Raw genomic sequence first — 20,918 nt, forward strand, 5'->3', positions numbered from 1 at the left:
TAAGCGCTTAGAAATTGTTCAAATGAAGACGAATCAGTTGTCTCTTCATCAAAATCACATGAATCTTCCTCTCTTTTATTTAATTGAACATTTGAGCAAGAGACACCTTGGCAATTGGTACACGCTGGAGAACACTGCAACCCTACTTTACAGCCACATTTGGCACTACAACCTTTCTTGCAATTGCAAAAAATAGTGTTAAGAAGTTTTTCTGGAGCAGGGGGCAGTAAAGTTCGAATCGGTTCCAAAGTATTATTTATCAATTTCCAACCCCAGTCTTCAGGGTTCAGTTCATTGCCTTGCCATGTCTGAACTTGATAGTATACTCGAAACAAATGTTGACTAGCAGATGCCGATGTTGGAGGAAGACAAGATAGCTGTACTTGCTTTTTGTTTCGTGTATTTTTTACAAATGTTAAATATCTGTACGTATCTATGCAATCAATTTTTTTTGGAGCTCCATAAACCGCAGGAAGAAACCGAATTCCTTTAGTAATTAGTATTTGAGGTGAAGAATGAATTTCAGTAAATACTTTTGCGCAGTCAATCAAATCATTTTTTTTCCAAATAATTTTAATACTCAATTTTTGCCCCTTCTAAACATTGCTGACGTAGTATCGCATCCGGTCATCGCATGTAAAAATAAAATAAAGTTTTGGCATTTTGGATAAGCTGATAAACTTTTAGAAGAATATATTTCTGTCCGTTGCTGCGCCTTCCCAGGTTCTACTAATAATGTATACATAAAAGAGACACGAGTAGGCATTTTTGTTTGCTTGAGTACCTAAATATGTATATACGTGGCATATGTGGAATATGATTCTTACAAGCGCAATATCTGGGAAATAGTGAGTCTTAGAGAAAAAATCATAGGGACCATTTTTTTAGAGAATTTTAAGATCTACAACTGTGCTCTGAGGTACTTTTCGATAAACTTACCGTTTTCGAGAAAAATCCAAAAAACCTAAAATTTTGACCTTTGACCCCGTATAAGTCGCTAAGCTCACATGGGACTGATGGGGACTTTTGACACTTTATTCCTTGTGGTAAACCTAAGGTCTCTACGAAAATTTGGCTTTGTCGGAATTTTCTTTATTTGATCACTATTTTTATGTCTAAAATGACCGGGCTATGTACAATAACATGAAGGCATAACTATTTTTATTTGACCGCCACCTGTCGGTGAATGTGAAAACAATTGTAACTTCATAACACTCTACAAATTACAACCAATTGAATCGTTTTAGTTTAACGCCATCTATACAAATCAGAACCACATTAAATTAAATACTGAAAAATTAATTACAAACTAATATAATCTTTAGACATTTAATGATGGATACCTACTTCTACCTCCGCCTTGGCCACGAACAATACATATGAATTATCGATCGTAAGAGGAAGGTAACAATATATTTCTGTATATAAAACTTATATATTTGAAACTTAACGGAGGCACGACAATTCAACTATAGGTCTAACCTTTATGCTAAAGCTTCAGTAGATCTAATATCTCGTCGCGTTAAATGCTTCAAATATTTGTATTAAAAACTCTATAGCACCTCTGGTGGTTATGCGTAGAACTAAAATTTCTCATACTCGAAAGGCGTTCAGTTTTTTTCTTTTACCAAAAATTACATACATATCATGAAATATGTTGAAAGTTTACCTAGAGGAAGCGTTATCGCGCAGACACGCTTGAGAAAGAAAATACACGATTAACGGTTATTTTTTTAAATATCAATAAGTTTATTAGATTGATTTACGCCCGAACCCAATATCGTATCTCAATACATAATCCACCATCTGTGATAGTAATCTTAATCCAAATGTTGTAAAAAGTGTGCTAATATCTAATCGACGGATTGTAATAGCCATCTGTCGATACAAGTAATCCATGGGAGGTCGTATCGGTGTCTGTGGATAGACCTTTGTATGAAAACGACAGTTGACGAAAGCTCGATTTCAACAGTTAATTATTTTAACAGATTTGAACTTACACCAGTTTTTTAATAATTAAAAATAACTGTTTGTTATGTTTTAAACATACACATGTATATTTTAATGTTATTTGTACGGTTTTATTTACTTTATTTAGTTTACAACGATTATAAAAAATGAGTGAAAACTCGGTTAAATGGAACGACAAAGAGCATTTTATCCGTCGCCAAAAATGGATTGTCTTCGAAGGGTTTGGTTATTGGGATGCAGATAGGAGATCGAGCGACTGTCACGGTCTGATCTCAGATTGTTTTTAATCTGAGATTGTGGATTGATTATTGGGTTCGGGCGTTAATCTGTGTAATCGTAATCATCCGACCAGGCTGGGTATGACAGATAACTTAGAATTACGTAACAGTCCATAGACTTAACGCCAGGCTCTTCTTATTTCTACGATGTACTGTTAACTATTTCTTCTTAGAGAGTGTTCGCTGTTTTTCTGCGTGTTGAACTAAATGTTTGTCTGTTGCCAGTCCCTTCCTTGTCCGCACTGCATCCATGTAGGCTTTTGCTTTATTAACGCCATCCCATTTTTCTCCCCATTGGAGGTACTCCTCTTCAGTGCGTGGACGCCAGAACGGATCGATATCTATCACCTGAAATGTATTAATTATTTAATTAGTTTTAACTTATTTTGTATGATTATTGCAAAGTATTGGCTACGTTAAGCGGGCGTGTTGCTATACATTCGTTATTTCACTGCTTGCGTGGAATTATTTCTTATACCAACGATTGGGACAAGAGTTTTATAATATATTAAAAATATTACTAAGATAACTGCCGAGTGTTATATGATGGGTTCTTAAAATAACTATTGTTTCGGGTTGGTAGGCACCGAAGTTATTACAAAAAAACGTGCTTGCGTATAAAGTACACATGTCAGAAGTGAAACTTCTTTGGCAAACGCTCAATCGCTCACTCCCTTTTCTTCGACAAAAACGCTGCACATCTTCGTGACGCTAATATTACGCGTTTCTTCCGTAAAAAAATTACCCTTATGCGCCTAAAGAAATTTCACTTCAAAAATGTCCCTGTAGTATAGTCCCTATAAGGAGAATAATTCAGTGTTGCTACAACCCTATATATCTATTGATTTCTACAAAATTTACCAAAGTAAAAAATCTAATTGACCATAAGTCAATACTAATTTTTTCAAACAGCCTTCGAAATGTTTCTAATAGAAATAGGTTACCAGCATTATTGCTGATTTCTTTGTGAGCGAGTGAATTGCATTCATATAAAGAAAATCCATTGGTGCACAGCCGGTGATTCAAACGCAACTGCTTTCAGCTCTTTTAAGAAGTTAAGAGACGTCAAAGAAAAACCAACAAGAGCAAAAAGTGAATTGAAAACGTGAACCCACCTCCCAATGACTAAACATCAGTTGTGGCGCAGCTAGTCCAGAGGTATGTGTCCTTAACTCGAGTGCAAACTTAAAACTTTCAGCAACAGGCATCAAAGCCTCTACTCGGAAGGACGAAGATCCACTCTGCAAGTCGCTAGCTACCACTCGACCATTGCGGCGACCCAGCGCTGCGTACAATTTGCCTGAAATCAGAAATTTTTCATTAATAATGCAAAAATATACGAATAAATAAGTGAGTAAGGGGGCGTCCATAAATTACGTGAGGTGTTTTTTTAAATTTTCTGTACCTCCCTCCCCCCTTGGTGAGATGTCGTGAGATTTTATTCAACCCCATCCCCCAATCTCACGTGAGATTTTTCAAAATGTGGGTTTCTTACGTAAACGCGTTGGATTGTTATTGAAAAAAGAAAAAAAATTGCTTCGTGCTTTTATTTACGACTAAAACAAAATAAGTGAAATGGTGAGCGTTTAGGTATGGAGTTAGCGGGAAGTTGCAGAGATGGCCTTTAGGGTCAACCGTTTACCAAAATTGGCGGAAGACAGAACCCCAAGGTCCTTACTGAACTCCTTGAGAGAAAACCTTGTTGAGCGAGGCTGCCTTGGTGGAATGGTGTTGTCAAGGACCTCGAAACTATGGGATCAAAACTGGACGCGGAAAGTACCTACTGGATAGATTGCGATGGCGATGTGTACTTGAGGAGGATATTATAGCCTTAATATTCATGATGATGATATATTCCAACATATCTAAATTCGGAAATGTGGTAAATGTCCTTTCTCTCATTCGGCTATTGTCAGGGTCTAGAAACTAGTTCTGCGCATAACAGATCATTGTGGGCAACTAATAATTTTTTAATGATGTCAATGATTTTTAATAATTTAAAGTACGACTATTCATAAATTGTATTAGGTTTTTAATTGTTTAAGTTCGTAATCATGGTTCTAAGGTGCGTATAATTCGAATATTTTTAGGTATAAAACCCGTCAGGCAGACTTATTTTTCAATTTAATAAACATATTCTAGGTAGAAGGCGCATTATATGCATTCAAAAATGGTACTAAATTATTCGATGAAGTAAACCGCAATATGTATGTTTTGTATGCGCGTTTTGTATGTATAATTAAAACCTATAACTCAAAAGTTATAAATTAATATAAACGAAACCCATTAAATATGCACTGACTTACTTTTAATTTAATTAACAATTATTCTGATATAAAAGGTAATATGACAGATAAAAAAGGTAAAAATAAACTTGTTTTCAACACACTTTTCTCGTACATATAAGCTTCACGTGTTAAGCGATACAGTTAGTAGAATATATTTTATTTCTACGTAAAAAACAAGACCATTGACAAATAATATCTACAAAATCTGCACAGAACACCCAAAAGTTTGATATAAAATGTCATACAAAAACAGCATCTGCATACGTAACGAAATACTTCATGCGCAGTCGAGTAGAAAAATTCCATGTTTAAGCAGATTGGTTATGGTCATTTTGAGAAAGGGTGCTTTCCGGAGTGGACCGTGCATCCGGTCACATTGCAGACTCCAAGACAAGTTTTTTGATAAATCTCGAGTTTTTATGTTTCCTCAGGTCAACGGGTCAGTACTCTGTATGCGTTTTTGATGGTTGATAAATTCCTTTAAAAATATATCCAACTTCAAAGCACAGCAAATGAATATTGTCTATGGTTAACGCGATTACTACTCAAATAAATTTCTTTGACCAATATACGTAGACTTTACCCGTAATATATGTTAATATATTTTTTCCTTACTACGGTTGCCTGGAAGACATCGCTTAGCGATATAAGGTCGCCCGTTGCGTTCCCTAATAATTTGTGTTTTTTTTAAATTGTAACCTAAAATAAAACGCGAAACAGAAATTATCAACGAGAAACAAAAAATCACGACTCGCAAATGTAGGTACTTTAAATAATATATGTTTCTATTTGAATTGCTCCAGTAAAACGAGAATAAATTTTTATTATTAATTATAACTTTCAACTCACATAAAAACTTGAATCAATTTATTATTCCTTAATAGTAAGGTTTTAACCGAACATTTGGTATTGTATTTCACACACTCCGTATTAAAAACGGAAGTGTATTTAATACAACTGTAACAGTAAGCATTTCCTCAACTGCACTGATTAAGAAATGTAAATTGCAAAATCATTTGGCAATTATTAATTAAATATTTGAATACTTGGAACTTAAAAGTGTTTCGTGCATGTTTTTTTATAATTTGACTCTCTTCTAATTTCATTATAGCATTGATTTGAAAATACCAAAATGGCGGTAGGTTAGTATTGCTATAAATGCGTTATTATTTCGTGATTAATTACATAATCTCACGCCATAGACTTATGAAATGAGGTGAGGTGACGCCTCAATATGAATAAATAAGTTTTTGGCAGATCGAAGGCATTTTTTCCACTAATGTTTGTGCTAGTTTAATTCCAAGTACGAAGTGCTGCTCAGGTTTTAATATAAAATATATAACAATTAAATGTACTATCCTTTTGGCAACTGTTTGATTTAGGGTCTGTTTCACAATGTACGGATAAAGTTCTACATAAGTTCCAAATGAGCTATTTGTTACTTATTGGTAGGATAAACACTATTGTTGCGTTTCACGACTGTCAGATAGCGCTATACGTCAAGGCCGATTTACATTATCTTAGTGTTTAGGATAGTACTTTAGTTGAAACATGTAAACGCTACTTGCTTTAGTAAACGCTACGCTAAAGAACTTGCCTTTCAAGTTGTACTAAAGCACTCTCCTAAACACTAAGATAATGTAAATCGGCCCTCACATAAAGTTCATCATAAGTTATGAGTCCGATGAAGTGTCAAATAGCACAATTAATAGCTATTTGGTACTTTATCTATACATTGTGAACTAGACCCTTAAATATTAAATAATTTTATTCTTATTTATATAAAAACATCGATCGGTTTTCCTATTTTATTAAAAAAAAGTCAAAACAAGCGTTAACCTTATAGCACTAGCTTAATATTTTCCATTCAGTAATATCTTCGAATGATAAAATATTTTTCCAATCAATGAATGCGTAAATATGCGATGTCGTAACAGTAAAGTTCCCCGCAAAACTAGTTTATCAATGGTTGACATTTATATAATATCCAGTTACTGCCTATTAAATACTGGCACGAACTTGCAAATGGAATATTCACGAGGTTTTTCATATAGCTAGAAGTATTTCTACGAGTTGTAGAATGTATAGAATGAAATCTTTGTATTCTAAGTGAGAACTTATGTTGCTTTGGTTTTGGTATTGTTAAAATAATATTTTTGGTGGTTTGTAGTTGTACCCAACAACTACAAACAGTCCTACCGTAACACAGTTTGTTTAAACCAGTACGGAGAAAGGACCGTCACGTTATTAACAATGTCGTTATTGTATTGGACTAAGGAAATAAACTAAACTGAAACTAAGAAATGGTTGACAATAATAATAACCACTAATTTGTATGTATTTGCGGCCACTCTTGTATTGGGAATCTAATACAGAAAACTGTACGCTTCAATTAGCTGTTGAATGTGGTGTCCTTGTCACTCTTATGCTGTTTTAAAAGTAATTAAAGAGACAAAAAGCCTTTCTTTTTAATATTCCAGTAGATTTGGGCTTACCTCAGCCCCATATATCACTTTCTATGTACTAACAAAGATTAGTATTAAAAGCCTAAAGAGGTAGGGTCTCTGTAAGAAGACAATCTTTGTCCACTGTTCGCAAAAAAACAAATAAGGATATTTGGTTTGTCCAATTAATAAATACGGTCAGTGAATAAAGGCTTTATATGCATTTTATAATTAGTATTAATATACAAATATATATCTATTTATATTTAAAAAAAATGAAGACCGGTTTTTTAATATAAAATTGTAGTATTCTTAGAGCGTACATGGATGTTATAAGAATAGACCCGCAAGGAATGTACTAGAATGGACAAGGCAGGCGTAGGGATACAGTTTATGAAGAAAAATACTGGATTATGAGCACATGAAGTTATTCCATAAGAAATGCGGATATTGAATTATCATGACATGATGCTCGCGAACCGTTGCTCCGCCCTATATCCCTATCCGTTACGGAGATATTCTTCCGAAGAATATGAGAACGTACGTACAACAAAATAATAGATACTGGTGCTCATAATTTAGTTTATTTGTAAGTACCTACACAACGCCTGTATGTTAAGCTTTAAGCAGTAAGGCTAACGAATTCTAATGAGGGCTCGAATTTGACTGGGTACCTGTCTTCAGTAGTTATAGGATATGCCATAGAATTAAAAAGAGCCAGGAAGAGCAATGTTATTTTAGGAACGAAAAATTAAAAAAAAAAAAACCATAGCGCGCATGTTTAGCCCATGGGTTAACCGTGCAACTCCCAACTGTGAGATCGTATCTAGGTTCGAAGCCCGGCTGTACACCGATGGGCCTTCAGTCTATGTGTGCAGTGAATGAAAATATCTCAAACAAACCGCTGATCACCAACTTGCCTATTAGAAAAAACAAATGATACCGAAACAGATACACAAATCTAAGGCCAGATCTAAAAGGTATACCACTGGTAAACGGCATTTAAATCATTGTCAAAACACTTGTAAAATTAATTTATTAAAATAATCTAGTCTTTTCTAGTTTGAATTTATTTCTTAGATCTCTATGTCTACTTTTGTACGTGTGTCTTTTATATGCAATTTATATAAGAAGATCTTTTTACTTTAAGTATGAGTACCTACTCTCGAAAATCGACTACTTGCTACTGTCTTCTAATTGACATATCACCATATTTTGATTAAAAATCTTAAGTACATGGTTCGGAAAAGGATGTGGTACATAGTCGCTAGTCTAACAATGCTCCATTTAGTTTATTAAAAATATTATGTAATATCCCAACTAACATTTTGGTAATAAGAATTGGTGATAAAAGAGTTCTTCATAAGTGATTTCGGCAAACCAGAGTTATACAAAAGTTTTAGCGATTAGTGTTAGAGCACGCTCTAACCCCTTACTACCCCTCGATTGGGCCCCATTTTTTAGCGTTATAAGTAATAAAATTGGTTATTATTTTCACTATTTTAACACTGAACGTTACATAACAGTTATAGAAAAGCGTTAGTTGCGACTAATTTCTTGTTTCTATAATGGTGGTACAATATAAATCTTGCCATCTGAAGCACCTTAAAGTTTGTACTATGGTTAAAATAAAAACTATTGGTGGTATACAAGTTCTAAAGTCTGTTGGTATAATTTTTATGGTTATATTTTAGTTCTTTTTTAGGGCCATTTATATCTTGGATTTGCTTTACGTATCTTGATCCGTGTTGAGTAGCAACTCAGGGCTCTAGCACGTTTAATTCCTCTATAGTTTTGCATATAAATTTTACTTCCAGAAGTGTTACTTTATTTCTGACATTATTTAATTTGTGTTATTGTTTCAATATGACGGCCAAAGTGAAAGTGAATAACAAGTTACGGATTGTCTATAACTCGGTAAGTCAAGTTTGATTTCTACAATGCATACCTAAAATTTATTGCGAGGGTTACTTTATTGAGAGAATCATATATGTTTTGCATCTCAATTTTGCAGGGACTTGAAAATAAGTGGTATTTCAAGTAAAAATGATTTGTATTTTATCAGAAGGGGTATACACTCAATCTACATTTAGATAAAAACCGCCTATTGGATTTATCTTTTATGGTAGTTGTGTATTTTAGTAAATAAAATTAGTTTTAAAATAAGCATATGATGTAAAAATTGCGTTTTAAACTTGTTTTTTCTTAAATTACTTTGAGGTTATGTTTGAATTATCATGGCGTCTATTTCTAATTACCCTAATTTCCTATTATTACTATTTATGAACGAGAAGTGCTAGGTAGGTTGTAGTTAGAACTATTGTAGCAGTTGTTATACCAGAATAGAGTTTTAAAGGTAATAAGAGAACAAGTTTGAAGTGTTTGGTTTTACAATGGTTCGACTTAGATGTAAAGGTAGTAGTATTTTAGGGTTACGTTTTTCAATTGATAAAACCCTTCCATCAAGGAAGGGAAGTAAAAACGTATAAGATTGAGATCAAATGCTAAAGATTTTTTGATAAAATCGGTGAGATCGCATATTCAGCAAGTGTTCTTTTAAAGTCTAGTGAGCTCTGCAATCACCTTAATACTTTGCCTTTTTTAGTAAATAAATTTATTGAGATACGTATAGCAAAATTATCCTGAATTTATTTAGCTTACATATAAACAAAGAATAAAGGTACTTATGCTATTTATAATACAAGTAATAAACAAAGAAATACGTTATTTTTTTCAGCCTTCAACAATAGGACAACAGTAGGACCTGCTGCAGAAAACTTAAACAGTGAATTATCCTACGAGTACGTTATACCCATGTGTAGTAGTCAAAATACACTCTTAACAAACCAAACAAAAATATTGGAGCAACTTAACTCTATCCAGAATGTACAAACTACTATGATTCAGAAAATAGCATCATTACCCGTTCAATTAGACCATGCTATGGTGCAAATTAATAACCTTTCCCAAAACTTACAAGTCACACCATTGAGCGCATGCAAATCTTCACCAAGTAATACAGCTTTTTACATCAAGCCAATTGAAACTGTTCAACAATTGGATGAATTAGAACTGGAATTGTCAAAAAGTGCCAATAGGCAACAAAAAAAAGCAATTGTACTCTGTTATTTTCGCTGGTGGCAAAGGTATTGAATGTGCTTACACATTAGCTGATGTATTATTTTAGAGAAAGTTTCTGTGCCAATGCTCTTGGATTGGAGGCAGCCGGGGTAACAATGATGCTAAAATAGCCTGAAAAGCTTATAAAAACATTTTGTCTTTTTTCTGGGAGATGGTGCACACTTGGGATAACAAATACACAGTTTCACATAATGTTGAATTTTTCCAAAGTATTCTAAAAAATGCCAAAAAGAGGAATATGGCTAAAAAAGAAAGAGCGTCTACATCAAGGAAACGCACAAAACGATCAAAAAACCAGTCTGTAAACAACGAAATTGAATCTGACGAAGAAGAAGCATCTATAAAACTGCAAAAAAGGCTAAAATAGAGGAAAAACAAATAGAAAATAATGACGAAATTTCTTTTAAGCAGTATGTTGACAGAAGAGGCGTAGTTGAAGAAGAGATAAAAGAAAAAGGGAATGATGAAGAAAACGCAAAGACTTCAGACTTATAATTGAAGAAAATGAATGCAGTGTCGAAGAAAAAGATCATGAAAGAAGAAATGATTACGAAACTTCAGAAAATGTCGACTCTAATATCGATGAAAATGAAAACACGGAGGAAGAAGTCGAAGATCACGAAAGAGATTGAGATACTTCAAATGATAAAGAAAGTACAATAGAATTAGATGGACCTTTTGAAAAAAATTACATCACCCAAAATAAAATTGAAGAAGAGCAAGAAAATAACAAAGGGAAGATGAATTATTACAACTCAAATATCACAAAAAATAAAATAAAAAATTTCGATGAGAGAGAACAAAGGGTATATCAATCCGAAAGGAGGTGAACCTGCCCATGATACTGCATAACTTTTCCCTATAAACATGGGTCGAAAAAAGAAAAAAAAATTTACCTCCCATACAAAATTTCCGATCAGCTGACTCATTTATTATGGGAGGTCGAATGTTTTTAGACCCATGTTTCTAGGGAAAAGTTGTTCAGTTTCATGGGCAGATTCACCTCCTTTTGGATTGATAAACCCTTTTTGTTACGCGTTGTACATGCAGTATCTTTGTCTTAGTTTATTAAACTTGTTTTGATCAGACAAGTGCATCTAGTGATAAGATATTTTGAATAAAACCACAATTATTTTTAAAAGCTTGTTTTTATTTATACATTAAAAAACACACTATAATTCAAATTATAAAGTATGTAAAAGTGGTATAAAATACAGGAATCCGCCGTGGACAATACAGACTAGCTTACAGTTTACAACATCAGGGCTCAGAACGATATCAATTTTCTCTAAAATTATTTCGCAGACTTTGTAGATATTTAGGAACGATGACCGAAGAGGTTTTTCAAATATTTTCCCCATAAGTTTTTTACCTTGTATATTTACCTTTTTAGCGTTAATTGATATATTTTGATTTGATTAGCCTTTATTGCTGACACCCATACCATGTAATAACAATTATTTAAGTTACATAAAAAAACACTTAATTCTAACACATAAATAAAACTTAATCTAATGCATCATATGACCCGTTTTTGGTAATCAGCGTGTCCTGTGACACGTAGGCCTCTTCCAGCTGTTTCCATTATTTTCTGTTATTAGCTCTTCTTGTCCAAGTTGTGCCTCCTATTATCTTAATATCGTCTGCCCATCTCTTGGTCGGTCTTCCTCTTTTCCTTTTTCCATCACGTGGTTGCCATTCTGTAATTATTTTTGTCCATTTCAACCTGCTATCTCTCGTCATGTACCCAGTCCAGCGCCATTTCAACTGCCTTATTTTCTTTATAATGTCTTCTACTTTGGTCGTTGATCTGATCTCTTCTGCTCTTTTTCGATGTCTCAGTGTTACACCCACCATGCTTCTTTCCATTCCTCTTTGGCATGTTCTCAACTTTAGAAGATGTTTCTGAGATAAAGCCCAAGTCTCGCAGCCGTATGTAACACATGGTAGTATACATAGATTGAACACCTTTTTCTTAGCTACTATTGGGAAGTCTTTACTTTTAAGTACTTCCTTGAGTGACCAAAATCTCTTCCAGGCGCTAGACACTCTTCTTTCTATCTCAAGATCCCTTTGGTCATGAAATTATATTATTTGCCCTAAATATACGTAGTGATCTACATATTCGATAGCATCTCCTCCTATTTGTATCATAATAGTTTCTCTATTTGTCATTGTCGATATAATTGATATATTTAGGACTTCAATAATATCATCAGTTGATGATAGAAAATATTTATTCCTCTCTTTACAAGAAATTATAAAATGCTCACTTACAGAACCCTGTTCAATATCTTGCGTTTCACCATGTTTACTGCTCACATACATATTATGATTTTCTAGTCCTGTGAAAAATAAAATTATTTGCTATTATAATAATCACCTATAAAGTACTCACCAAAATAAATAAAAAAAACTGTACGGAACCTTGTTGAAATTCCCGCACTTGACCGACATTTTCGATGGAGTTTCTACGACAGTACGAACATTTTCGTTGACATTTAAGCTGCGCTGGATGAAAATATTCGTTGCAAAAACTACTACAACCCAGACTAGCGTCATCAATACTTCTCTTCAACGAAGAACTATGATGCTGAACTGCATCACTGATACTGGTCACTGTTTGCAGTTTGGTGGTTTTATCGCAGGATGACACTGATTGATTTGATCTGATTATTAATTTGTATTCGTTTGATATTTTTCTTTTGACTCCTCCACATCTTTTTCGTTTTTTCCACGAACTCATAGCAAAAATTAAGCAAGCAAGAGCAAACAGACTTCAGAGCAAATCAGACTATACACAATTTTGAGGTTAGAGACATTATACAGCTATAAAGTAGGTAATATTTTATAACTTCAAGTGAAAATAAAAGTTACAACGTTTAAATTGTATTTTCATATTTCTTAGAATAACATAAAGGTAAATTCGAACACCGTTGTAAAGAACAGGGCTCTAAAAATAACTCCATAATACCAACTAATATCATATATAGTGGTTTCTAATTTCTAAATTAAATTGCTGTAAATAAGTTCCAATTACTTCTTTTGTAGCAATTTAGGTGATAAAAATATTTTGTCAACTATTTTCAAGAGCTTTTGTCGGTAGAAAGAGTTATTAGAAACTATAATATTACTTTAAGTGTTTCGCGTTACTTGAATTTATATAAGAGTAAGTTCTATGATGGTTGTGACTATAACCTTCATACCTTCTTAAGTAATATTACGTTTTTAGGCAAGCTAAGTGGTAAAAAACATTTACTTAGCACTCTTAAACAACACTTGGGAATAGTAAGACTTACTAGAAACCTTATTACTACTTGAGGTACTTATTGTTACTTGAGGTTACAACACCTAGCGTTACTGTGGTTCAGCTTAACTCTTTTATAACTTCTTAAGTTATATTATGAATTATTGTTACTGTTACTCATCTTAATGAGTTATTTAGTTATATTCATGACCATTAAACCAACAAAAGTTTTACTAGACACTTTTATATACCCGTTAAAACAATACAAACGATTAGAGTGGTGAAAATTAGCGCCAAAATGTTGGTTGGGATGTATACATAACTTATTAGGTTTGATTACGCGACGTTAGGCACAAACATCCGTTCAGTTATTATTTATAATTGCAGTGTTCCGGGGATATTGCAACTTATGTATTACATAAGTAATTTAAACGACTCGCACTCGTAAATCTTCCACAAGCAATATAATATAATAATAATAGCTTTTTAATTCACATGCTTTTATATTTAAACACGTTTCTATTTCAATCTTCTTTTAGGTTCTGTGTGCCCTTTTTTGGCATAGACCTCCTCCATATACCGCCATTTCACTCTCCAATGTGCCACTTTCTGCCATGTACCACCGGCTGTTTCTTTAATTTGGTATATCCACCTTCTAAGTTGTCTTCCTCTTTTTAGTTTGCTGTACCTTTGGGTGCCCAAGGTTGAGTCCTTTTTCGCTCCACTTTACTGTTCATCTTGCCATGGCTATAAACGATTGAAATTGTAGCGAATCATGAATGAATGCATCGTATATTGAGAACATTTGTGTATGGACACCAAACTGAACTCTTAGACAAATAGCGAATAATGCAATACAGAAAGGAGACTATTATAATTTACAAACGAAACAAAACTTTCTAACTTTTGTTCTAACTAAATTTAATTAAATTAAATTTGTAACACTTAAAACAGCACAGAAAAAAAAAAATATATGATATATGGCGTATTTGAAATGCTATTGCAATTATTAAAAAAAAAGGAAGTAGGTACATTGTGAACAGCCTAGGATCATACCTACGATCTCAAGAATGAGAATTGCAATTATATACTTTTGGAATTCTACCTATGAATAAAAATGTGTAGCAAATGTTGTAATGTCTACATGTCTATGCTTCTTGGTTACCGTAGCTATAAACGTATTGGGTACCCATTACTGTCGCGCCACTGCGCTTCCGCCGGAGTGTTGGCACAAAATAATTGCCCAAGAACAAAAAGCTACACCGTTCGAAGGACGCTAAACATTAGCTATAATTACCGGCCCACTTCGCGCTCACTTGATAACGTTCACATCCGCCATCGAGAAAAACCAGCACAGATTATATGCTATCTATAATCGCTATGGTGTTTCGTGCACAGGTTAAAAATAATTTTAAATATAGACAGTCACAGTAAATATAAATAAGCATATGAACATTGGACTTAATGTTCCCTGGATGGTGAGAAGGCGTGTGTGGGTGCACTTAAAACTCTGAGCGTCTAGTGTTAAAAATGTCGCTCTACTTTTGACTTTTGAATTTTTGATATTTATAAAAAAAATACCAATAAAATTAGGCAAACAAATACATTTGAGTATAAAATCGGAGAAAGAAGCTTTACCATGTCTAAATGAAAACACACACACACACACTGAAAGTAGTATGCCATTTAGTAATGATACTAAATGGCAGACAATAGTGAATCGAAATTTCTACCCAAGGTTTAGAGCTTTATATATCTTTAATCGCGCTGGACCCGTTAAGATAATGTCAAGACCCAAAAGTAAAACATTGCTTTGAGTGTACGTAAAGTCAAACAATTAAAGGACCTCACTAATAATGTCCGGGTAATTGAGTTTTTCTAATAATATTTTCTAAATCTCAATGGGATGAAGTTTACATTCGTTCAGAAGCAACAAATAAAAAAAAAATTACATCCTTCCCCAACACAATACATAATGATAGGTTGTAATAATTTTCAAACCTGTTATCATAAATCTTAACAAACGGTAGCCAATTACTATTAGCCGGGTGGTTTCAAGCTAATAGCATAGAACCTTAATATGTTTCAGCGGAAATGCGAGCCTCGGGCTGTGATTATCGAATATCCATGTGTTCCGATTGACTTTCATTTGTTTTATTTTATTTAAAGGAAGTCAGACCAATTAAAAAGGGATTTAAATGGGGATATAAAAATTACAATTTGTACCAAATATTCTGTTTTGGACGTATCTGTTAAAATCAAACAGTGCAGAGCAGTATTGGTTTGGATTTTTATTTCTATATGCACAACACACTTGCACCTACAAATACCCAAAAATCTATGACACGTGTCAGACTCAGAACGCTTATAATTTAGTCAAAAACAATGATCAAAGAAACAGATGCAATCTAGGGCCAAGACCCTTATATGGTTATAGCGCCACTAGATAATTATTAACTCCCAACGAGCAGAAATTCTTGGCAGTGACGTCGCTCCGTGAAGTCTGCGAAGTGCCCAGGAAACTTCTGAGCTTCTGAAAGGAACAAGGCTGGCTTTATTAGCCAGGACTTAACGTATAACGTACCAAATGTGCGTCTAATTGCGGTAACAGTCCACTCTATTACTACTTTTTTTTATAAATAAATCAATGGCGCTGCAACCTTTTTTAGGTCTGGGCCTCAGATTTCTGTATCTGTTTCATGATCATTTGTCAATCTAATAGGTACCTAAGTAGGTGATCAGCCTCCTGTGACTGACACACTCCGTTGATTTTTAGGGTCTAAGGCAAGCCGGTTACCTCACGACTTCACGACTTCGAGTGAGTGTTAAATGCCCACATAGAATGAAACTCCATTGGTGCACAGCCGGGGATCGATTCTACGACCTCAGGGATGAGAGTCGCACGCTGACGCCACTAGGCTAACACTGCTCACTTCTTTTTAAATGAGGTGAAAATACGCTTACGTAGGACCGCGCCATGGGTCGCTTGGGATTAGTTATTATGGGATTAGTACGACTATTACTACTACTATATTATATTGAACTGGCCAAAACTAAAAGTTGTCAAGGCACGGAGTTTTTTTTTATATAGCACAATTCTAGCTTGTTACGGGCTATTGTTTTGTGACACTTAACGTCGTGAGCACAAATAAGTCGTGCTTGCAAGAACCCGATCGCATCCGCTCTCGTGCACCGCTAAGAACCTATATCCTGCCTCTAGGGCTATCACAAACTGTTGGGCCTTACGCAAGATATAAGTAACTGATCGACAATCTGGACAATGGTTTTGATTTCGTTGGCTGGTCGCATTTGTATAGGATGTCTTCTCAGTTAGTCAGATAGTAACAATTGAATAACACTTAGTATAGGTAAATACTAAATCAATTAGTAACAAAAATTCTTTTCGCCATGTATATGTAGAAGCTGCTGACAGACTTCTTGGACACGGTAATGGTTGAATAATTTTACAATAAATTGATACCTATTGTGTCACTTCGTTAGGTCGCAACGTTGATGAGATGAGTTGATGAAAGAAATCCAATAAACAAATAATACAAATCTGTCTTGAGAGTGTTACATAAAATAAAGCATAAAATTTCGGACATAGAACACCTTACACCTTAGGGATAACAGTCGCTGCTCTATATTACATTAAGTCACCTTGGCTTCTTGTATTTTATTTATTATTAAAATATTAAACTTAAATGTACCCAATTAGAGAACTCATCATACCGAGCAGTTTTATTTGCCCTATTTTGGTACAAACTATGCTCGAAATAATACTTTTTTTTCTATTCTACATTCTGTATATATTTTATACATGGCGAAAATATTTTTTGTTACTAATTCATTTAGTATTACAGTTTCAATTGTTACTGACTAACTGAGAAGACATCATACAAGTGCACGTATTGTAAATGTACAGGAGTACGAGATAAGCAAATCGAATCAATTTTTAATATCACATAAGAACTCACACACCCCCACACAGACACATATCAACCAATAAATAATTAGTAGTGTCGTTGTTAGTCCGTATTATTCGTATCGTTTTGTTTTTTTTTTTGATTTAGCAATAGTCAAAATAATCTGTGGGTTGTCAATAAACTGTTAAATAAAATAAATAAATAATCTGTATGGTAAATAATCACCTGGCATGTGGCAACCCTAACAATGTCATTCGAGACGGCCAAGACGTGGGAGTATAGCCGAAACTTCACTTGCAATCTGTTAATTGGTTTTGTTTTACTTTTAACCTTTCATGAGAGCATGTGCATTCGTTTCCACACGCAAAGTGATTCACAATTTGGGGATCATAACGGTTCGTGTCACTGCCATTACAATGTACCTTCGAAAAACGCGTTTATAATAAGGAAGTCTGAAGTGCAAATATAATTAGTTAATTAATTATTAAAATATTAAATTAATTGTGGCCAATACATTTGTATTAACATTAGTTAATCTTCGGAATATGCAGGTTTTTATATTAATAAAAACCTGCATATTCCGAAGATTTTAAGGACATGGTTCACTAGTGCGTCGGCGACTTTTGAGATTATACACTATAATAAAACCTGGAGGCGGTTATGGTACATTTGAATAATATTAATATATTCTACGTATAGAAATTTATTGAGATGTAATTGTGCAAGCGTGTACATCAATTGAGTTATTTTTGGAGGCTTCAATAGGTATTTGAAGCTTCAAAGGTCGCACGTGGGTAGAGGGGAAGGTTGCACGTGTAAGTTAGACAACGTAAACAAGTCAATGTTAGATTCGTCTATTTATTATTAATTTTTTCTTTATGCGTGTAACCTTGGATGATGGTAATAAACCACTTTATATGATAAGACCGGCTAAGTTTGATATATTTATAAGTGCATTCTACTAGAATACAACAAGTTAAATTTATCGCGTCGTTATCATCCTCTACACCGGAACTGATTTTGAAGTCTGTTTAAGAAGAATGAAAGACAAATGTAAGATATTTTTTAAATAGATACATTTGTTACGAGTTTAAGTTATTATGTACTTATATAATAATTATTGTTTGGCATTTATAAAAAAAATCAGTGGCGCTACAACCTCTTTAGGGATGGGCCTCAGATTTCTGAATCTGTTTCATGATCACTTTTATATCTAATAGGCAAGTAGGTGATCAGCCTCCAGTGCCTGAGACACGCGTCGACTTTTAGGGTCTAAGACATGTCGGTTTCCTCACGATGTTTTTCCTTCACTGTTCGAGCGAATGTTAAATGCGCACATAGAAAGAAAATCCATTGGTGCACAGCCGGGGATCGAACCTACGACCTCAGGGATGAGAGTCGCACACTGAAGCTACTAGGCCAACACTGCTCACGTTTGGCATTTATGCTGTAAAAAAATTATATTTACAGTCATGCGTTTGAGGCCTACTAGCGATACAATTTCAAAAAGTTAAAAGATTATACTATAAAGAAAAATATAATGATATAGATATAAAATTCATCTCTCTCATATTGCACATTCCTCTGTTTTTTTATTTTCATAAGGTTTGTAAGATTAAACACAAGTCCATAGACTACGTGGTGATCCTAAAATATCATAACTGTGGGAATTTATATGATGAATTGCCAAATTGATATTTTCTATTTCTTACACGTGGCAAATTTTCCTGAAACTCGTCACGTTTCAAAGACATATATTTTTTCTAATATTTCCTACATAAAGCTTTTTAAAATGCATAATAATATAGCCTTTATATTCCGAAACTGTGTGATCTGTGATCTTTAATATATTTTCACTACAGTATATCTCGGAGATCGGTGTGTCTCTTGGTAAAGGCCTTTTTTTTACGTCAGGAAATGCTTTTACGCATATCCCTGCGGTATTTTACTCCAGCAGGGAGTATGTGGGACTCAGACTTGATATTTACAACCCTACCCACTAAAACCTGACGGATGGCTTCAACTCGCCAAAAGGCTTCCTAACACTTTCCACTGTCCTCTATCCTTTATGACTCTTTCTTATCTCTTCTCTGTTAATTTGAGTTCGTCCTCCCAACTTTTGCGTTGTCAACCTCTTCTTCTTCCGTCAATATTTTTCTCCATTTTCATGGAGGCTCCGTAGCATATGACCCGCCCATCTCCATTTCATTTGGTCTTCTCGTCATCTTAGTGAGAATGTCACACCTGTTCTAGCTCTTATGTCTGTGTTTCTTTGCTTGTATAATTTTCTTATTCTCAAATGCATTACAATTAGAAAATAATGTCGCTTATTTAGATTGGTCTAATATGAATTGCAATAAAAATACTTATTAATATTAATATCTAATATATTTAATTGTCTTCTTGAGAGTATTAAAGTGTTTTTCTTATATCACAGAATATTAATGTATAAATTATAAGGCCCTATAGGGTTCTCGTGCGTGTTTCAAATTTGTACCAGAATTACTGCGAATAAAAGTCATGATGTTCATAATTTAAAAGGACAGAATATAAAAATAATCTGACAAACGATAGCATTTTTATCGCCCGCTTTTATTACCTTTTAAATCTAAATACTTAGTAAATTTACCTAAGGTCAGCTTTATTTACTTTTATTCTAATCTAAGGTCAATAATAATGTTGGTGGTAAGTGGAGAATGTAATCGTAATTTAAGTTATTTTTATAGCTTTTTGTAATAAAAATTAGCCGAAACAAAGGCATTTGATAAGAAAAATTGCATTAAAAAATTAAATAGAACTTTAAATGATTACAATACCTTAACATTAAGTAACTTATTTACCTATCCATTCCATATTCTTTCGACGTCTTAGAAATAATTAAATTTCAAATATGAAACAATTTTACGAATCAAACAACAAATAAATCACTCTTTTACTGGCTAATCTTGCTTTGTCCTTCTTTCTTATAAATGGGTTCTTGCCATATCCATAAAGCAAGGCATAATAATTTTGCCGTATGCCTCTTTGATAGCACAATATACCGGTTTAATAGTATAATCTGCCTCTTATAGCATAATTTTCCTCTTTTATAGCATACTATACCGGCTTTATAGCATAATAATTATGTAATTATTTCAAAAACGTTTGAATACGCAAAACAGAATGCATATTTGATAAACTATAGATCGTGTGAATGTGATTGGTCCACAGCATTTAGACCAATCACAGCCCGCATCATTTCGGTCGTTTGCTTTCTAAATGTAAATGGTAGCCTTTTTGTCCAAGTTCTCCTCGTCTAAACAGAAAACTCCTCGTCCGAGAACGAACTACCTATACTTAGAAAAGAATCAAGAATTTGAACAATGCAAGAATGATATCTTAAATCAAACTTAGAAGTTTATAGGGCAAGTTTCTTAGTATCCTAGCACGGCGAGTACCGTCGCGTGATAAAACTTTCTTAATAACAATCAAGATAGGACTAATGTGTTAGTACAAAGTTTATTCTTTATGTTAACACTGTTGAAACTTCCATACTTAGGTACAGCTCTTTACTATTCGCATAAAAATATAATCAAAATAATGTGTGGAATAGGTTAAGAAAAAAACACGTTTTTAAAATATAT

At 33.8% G+C, this 20,918-nt stretch overlaps 1 protein-coding gene and 2 long non-coding RNA genes across 3 annotated transcripts in view; 1 reads left to right on the forward strand and 2 right to left on the reverse strand.

Moving 5' to 3' along the window:
* Positions 1-2,169: 2,169 nt before the first annotated feature.
* The window catches only part of LOC125050186 (elongation factor-like GTPase 1), a 95,095-nt gene continuing 76,346 nt past the window's right edge, over positions 2,170-20,918 (reverse strand). The window contains exons 10-11 of the mRNA XM_047649838.1: positions 3,365-3,549; positions 2,170-2,597 (exon numbers count right to left, since the gene is read on the reverse strand). Of these exons, the coding sequence (XP_047505794.1) occupies positions 2,409-2,597; positions 3,365-3,549 (374 nt within the window). The 3' untranslated portion in view covers positions 2,170-2,408. The remainder of the gene's footprint in view (positions 2,598-3,364; positions 3,550-20,918) is intronic.
* Positions 8,526-10,066, forward strand: LOC125050189. Its single transcript, XR_007117107.1, has 2 exons — positions 8,526-8,898; positions 9,719-10,066. It is a non-coding gene; the product is annotated as an uncharacterized LOC125050189 (long non-coding RNA).
* Positions 11,805-13,679, reverse strand: LOC125050190. The gene is made up of 2 exons (XR_007117108.1): positions 12,550-13,679; positions 11,805-12,467 (listed from the first exon to the last, which is right to left on the reverse strand). It is a non-coding gene; the product is annotated as an uncharacterized LOC125050190 (long non-coding RNA).

The sequence above is a fragment of the Pieris napi genome, chromosome 6, assembly GCF_905475465.1.
Source record: "Pieris napi chromosome 6, ilPieNapi1.2, whole genome shotgun sequence".
Classification (NCBI taxonomy): domain Eukaryota; kingdom Metazoa; phylum Arthropoda; class Insecta; order Lepidoptera; family Pieridae; genus Pieris; species Pieris napi.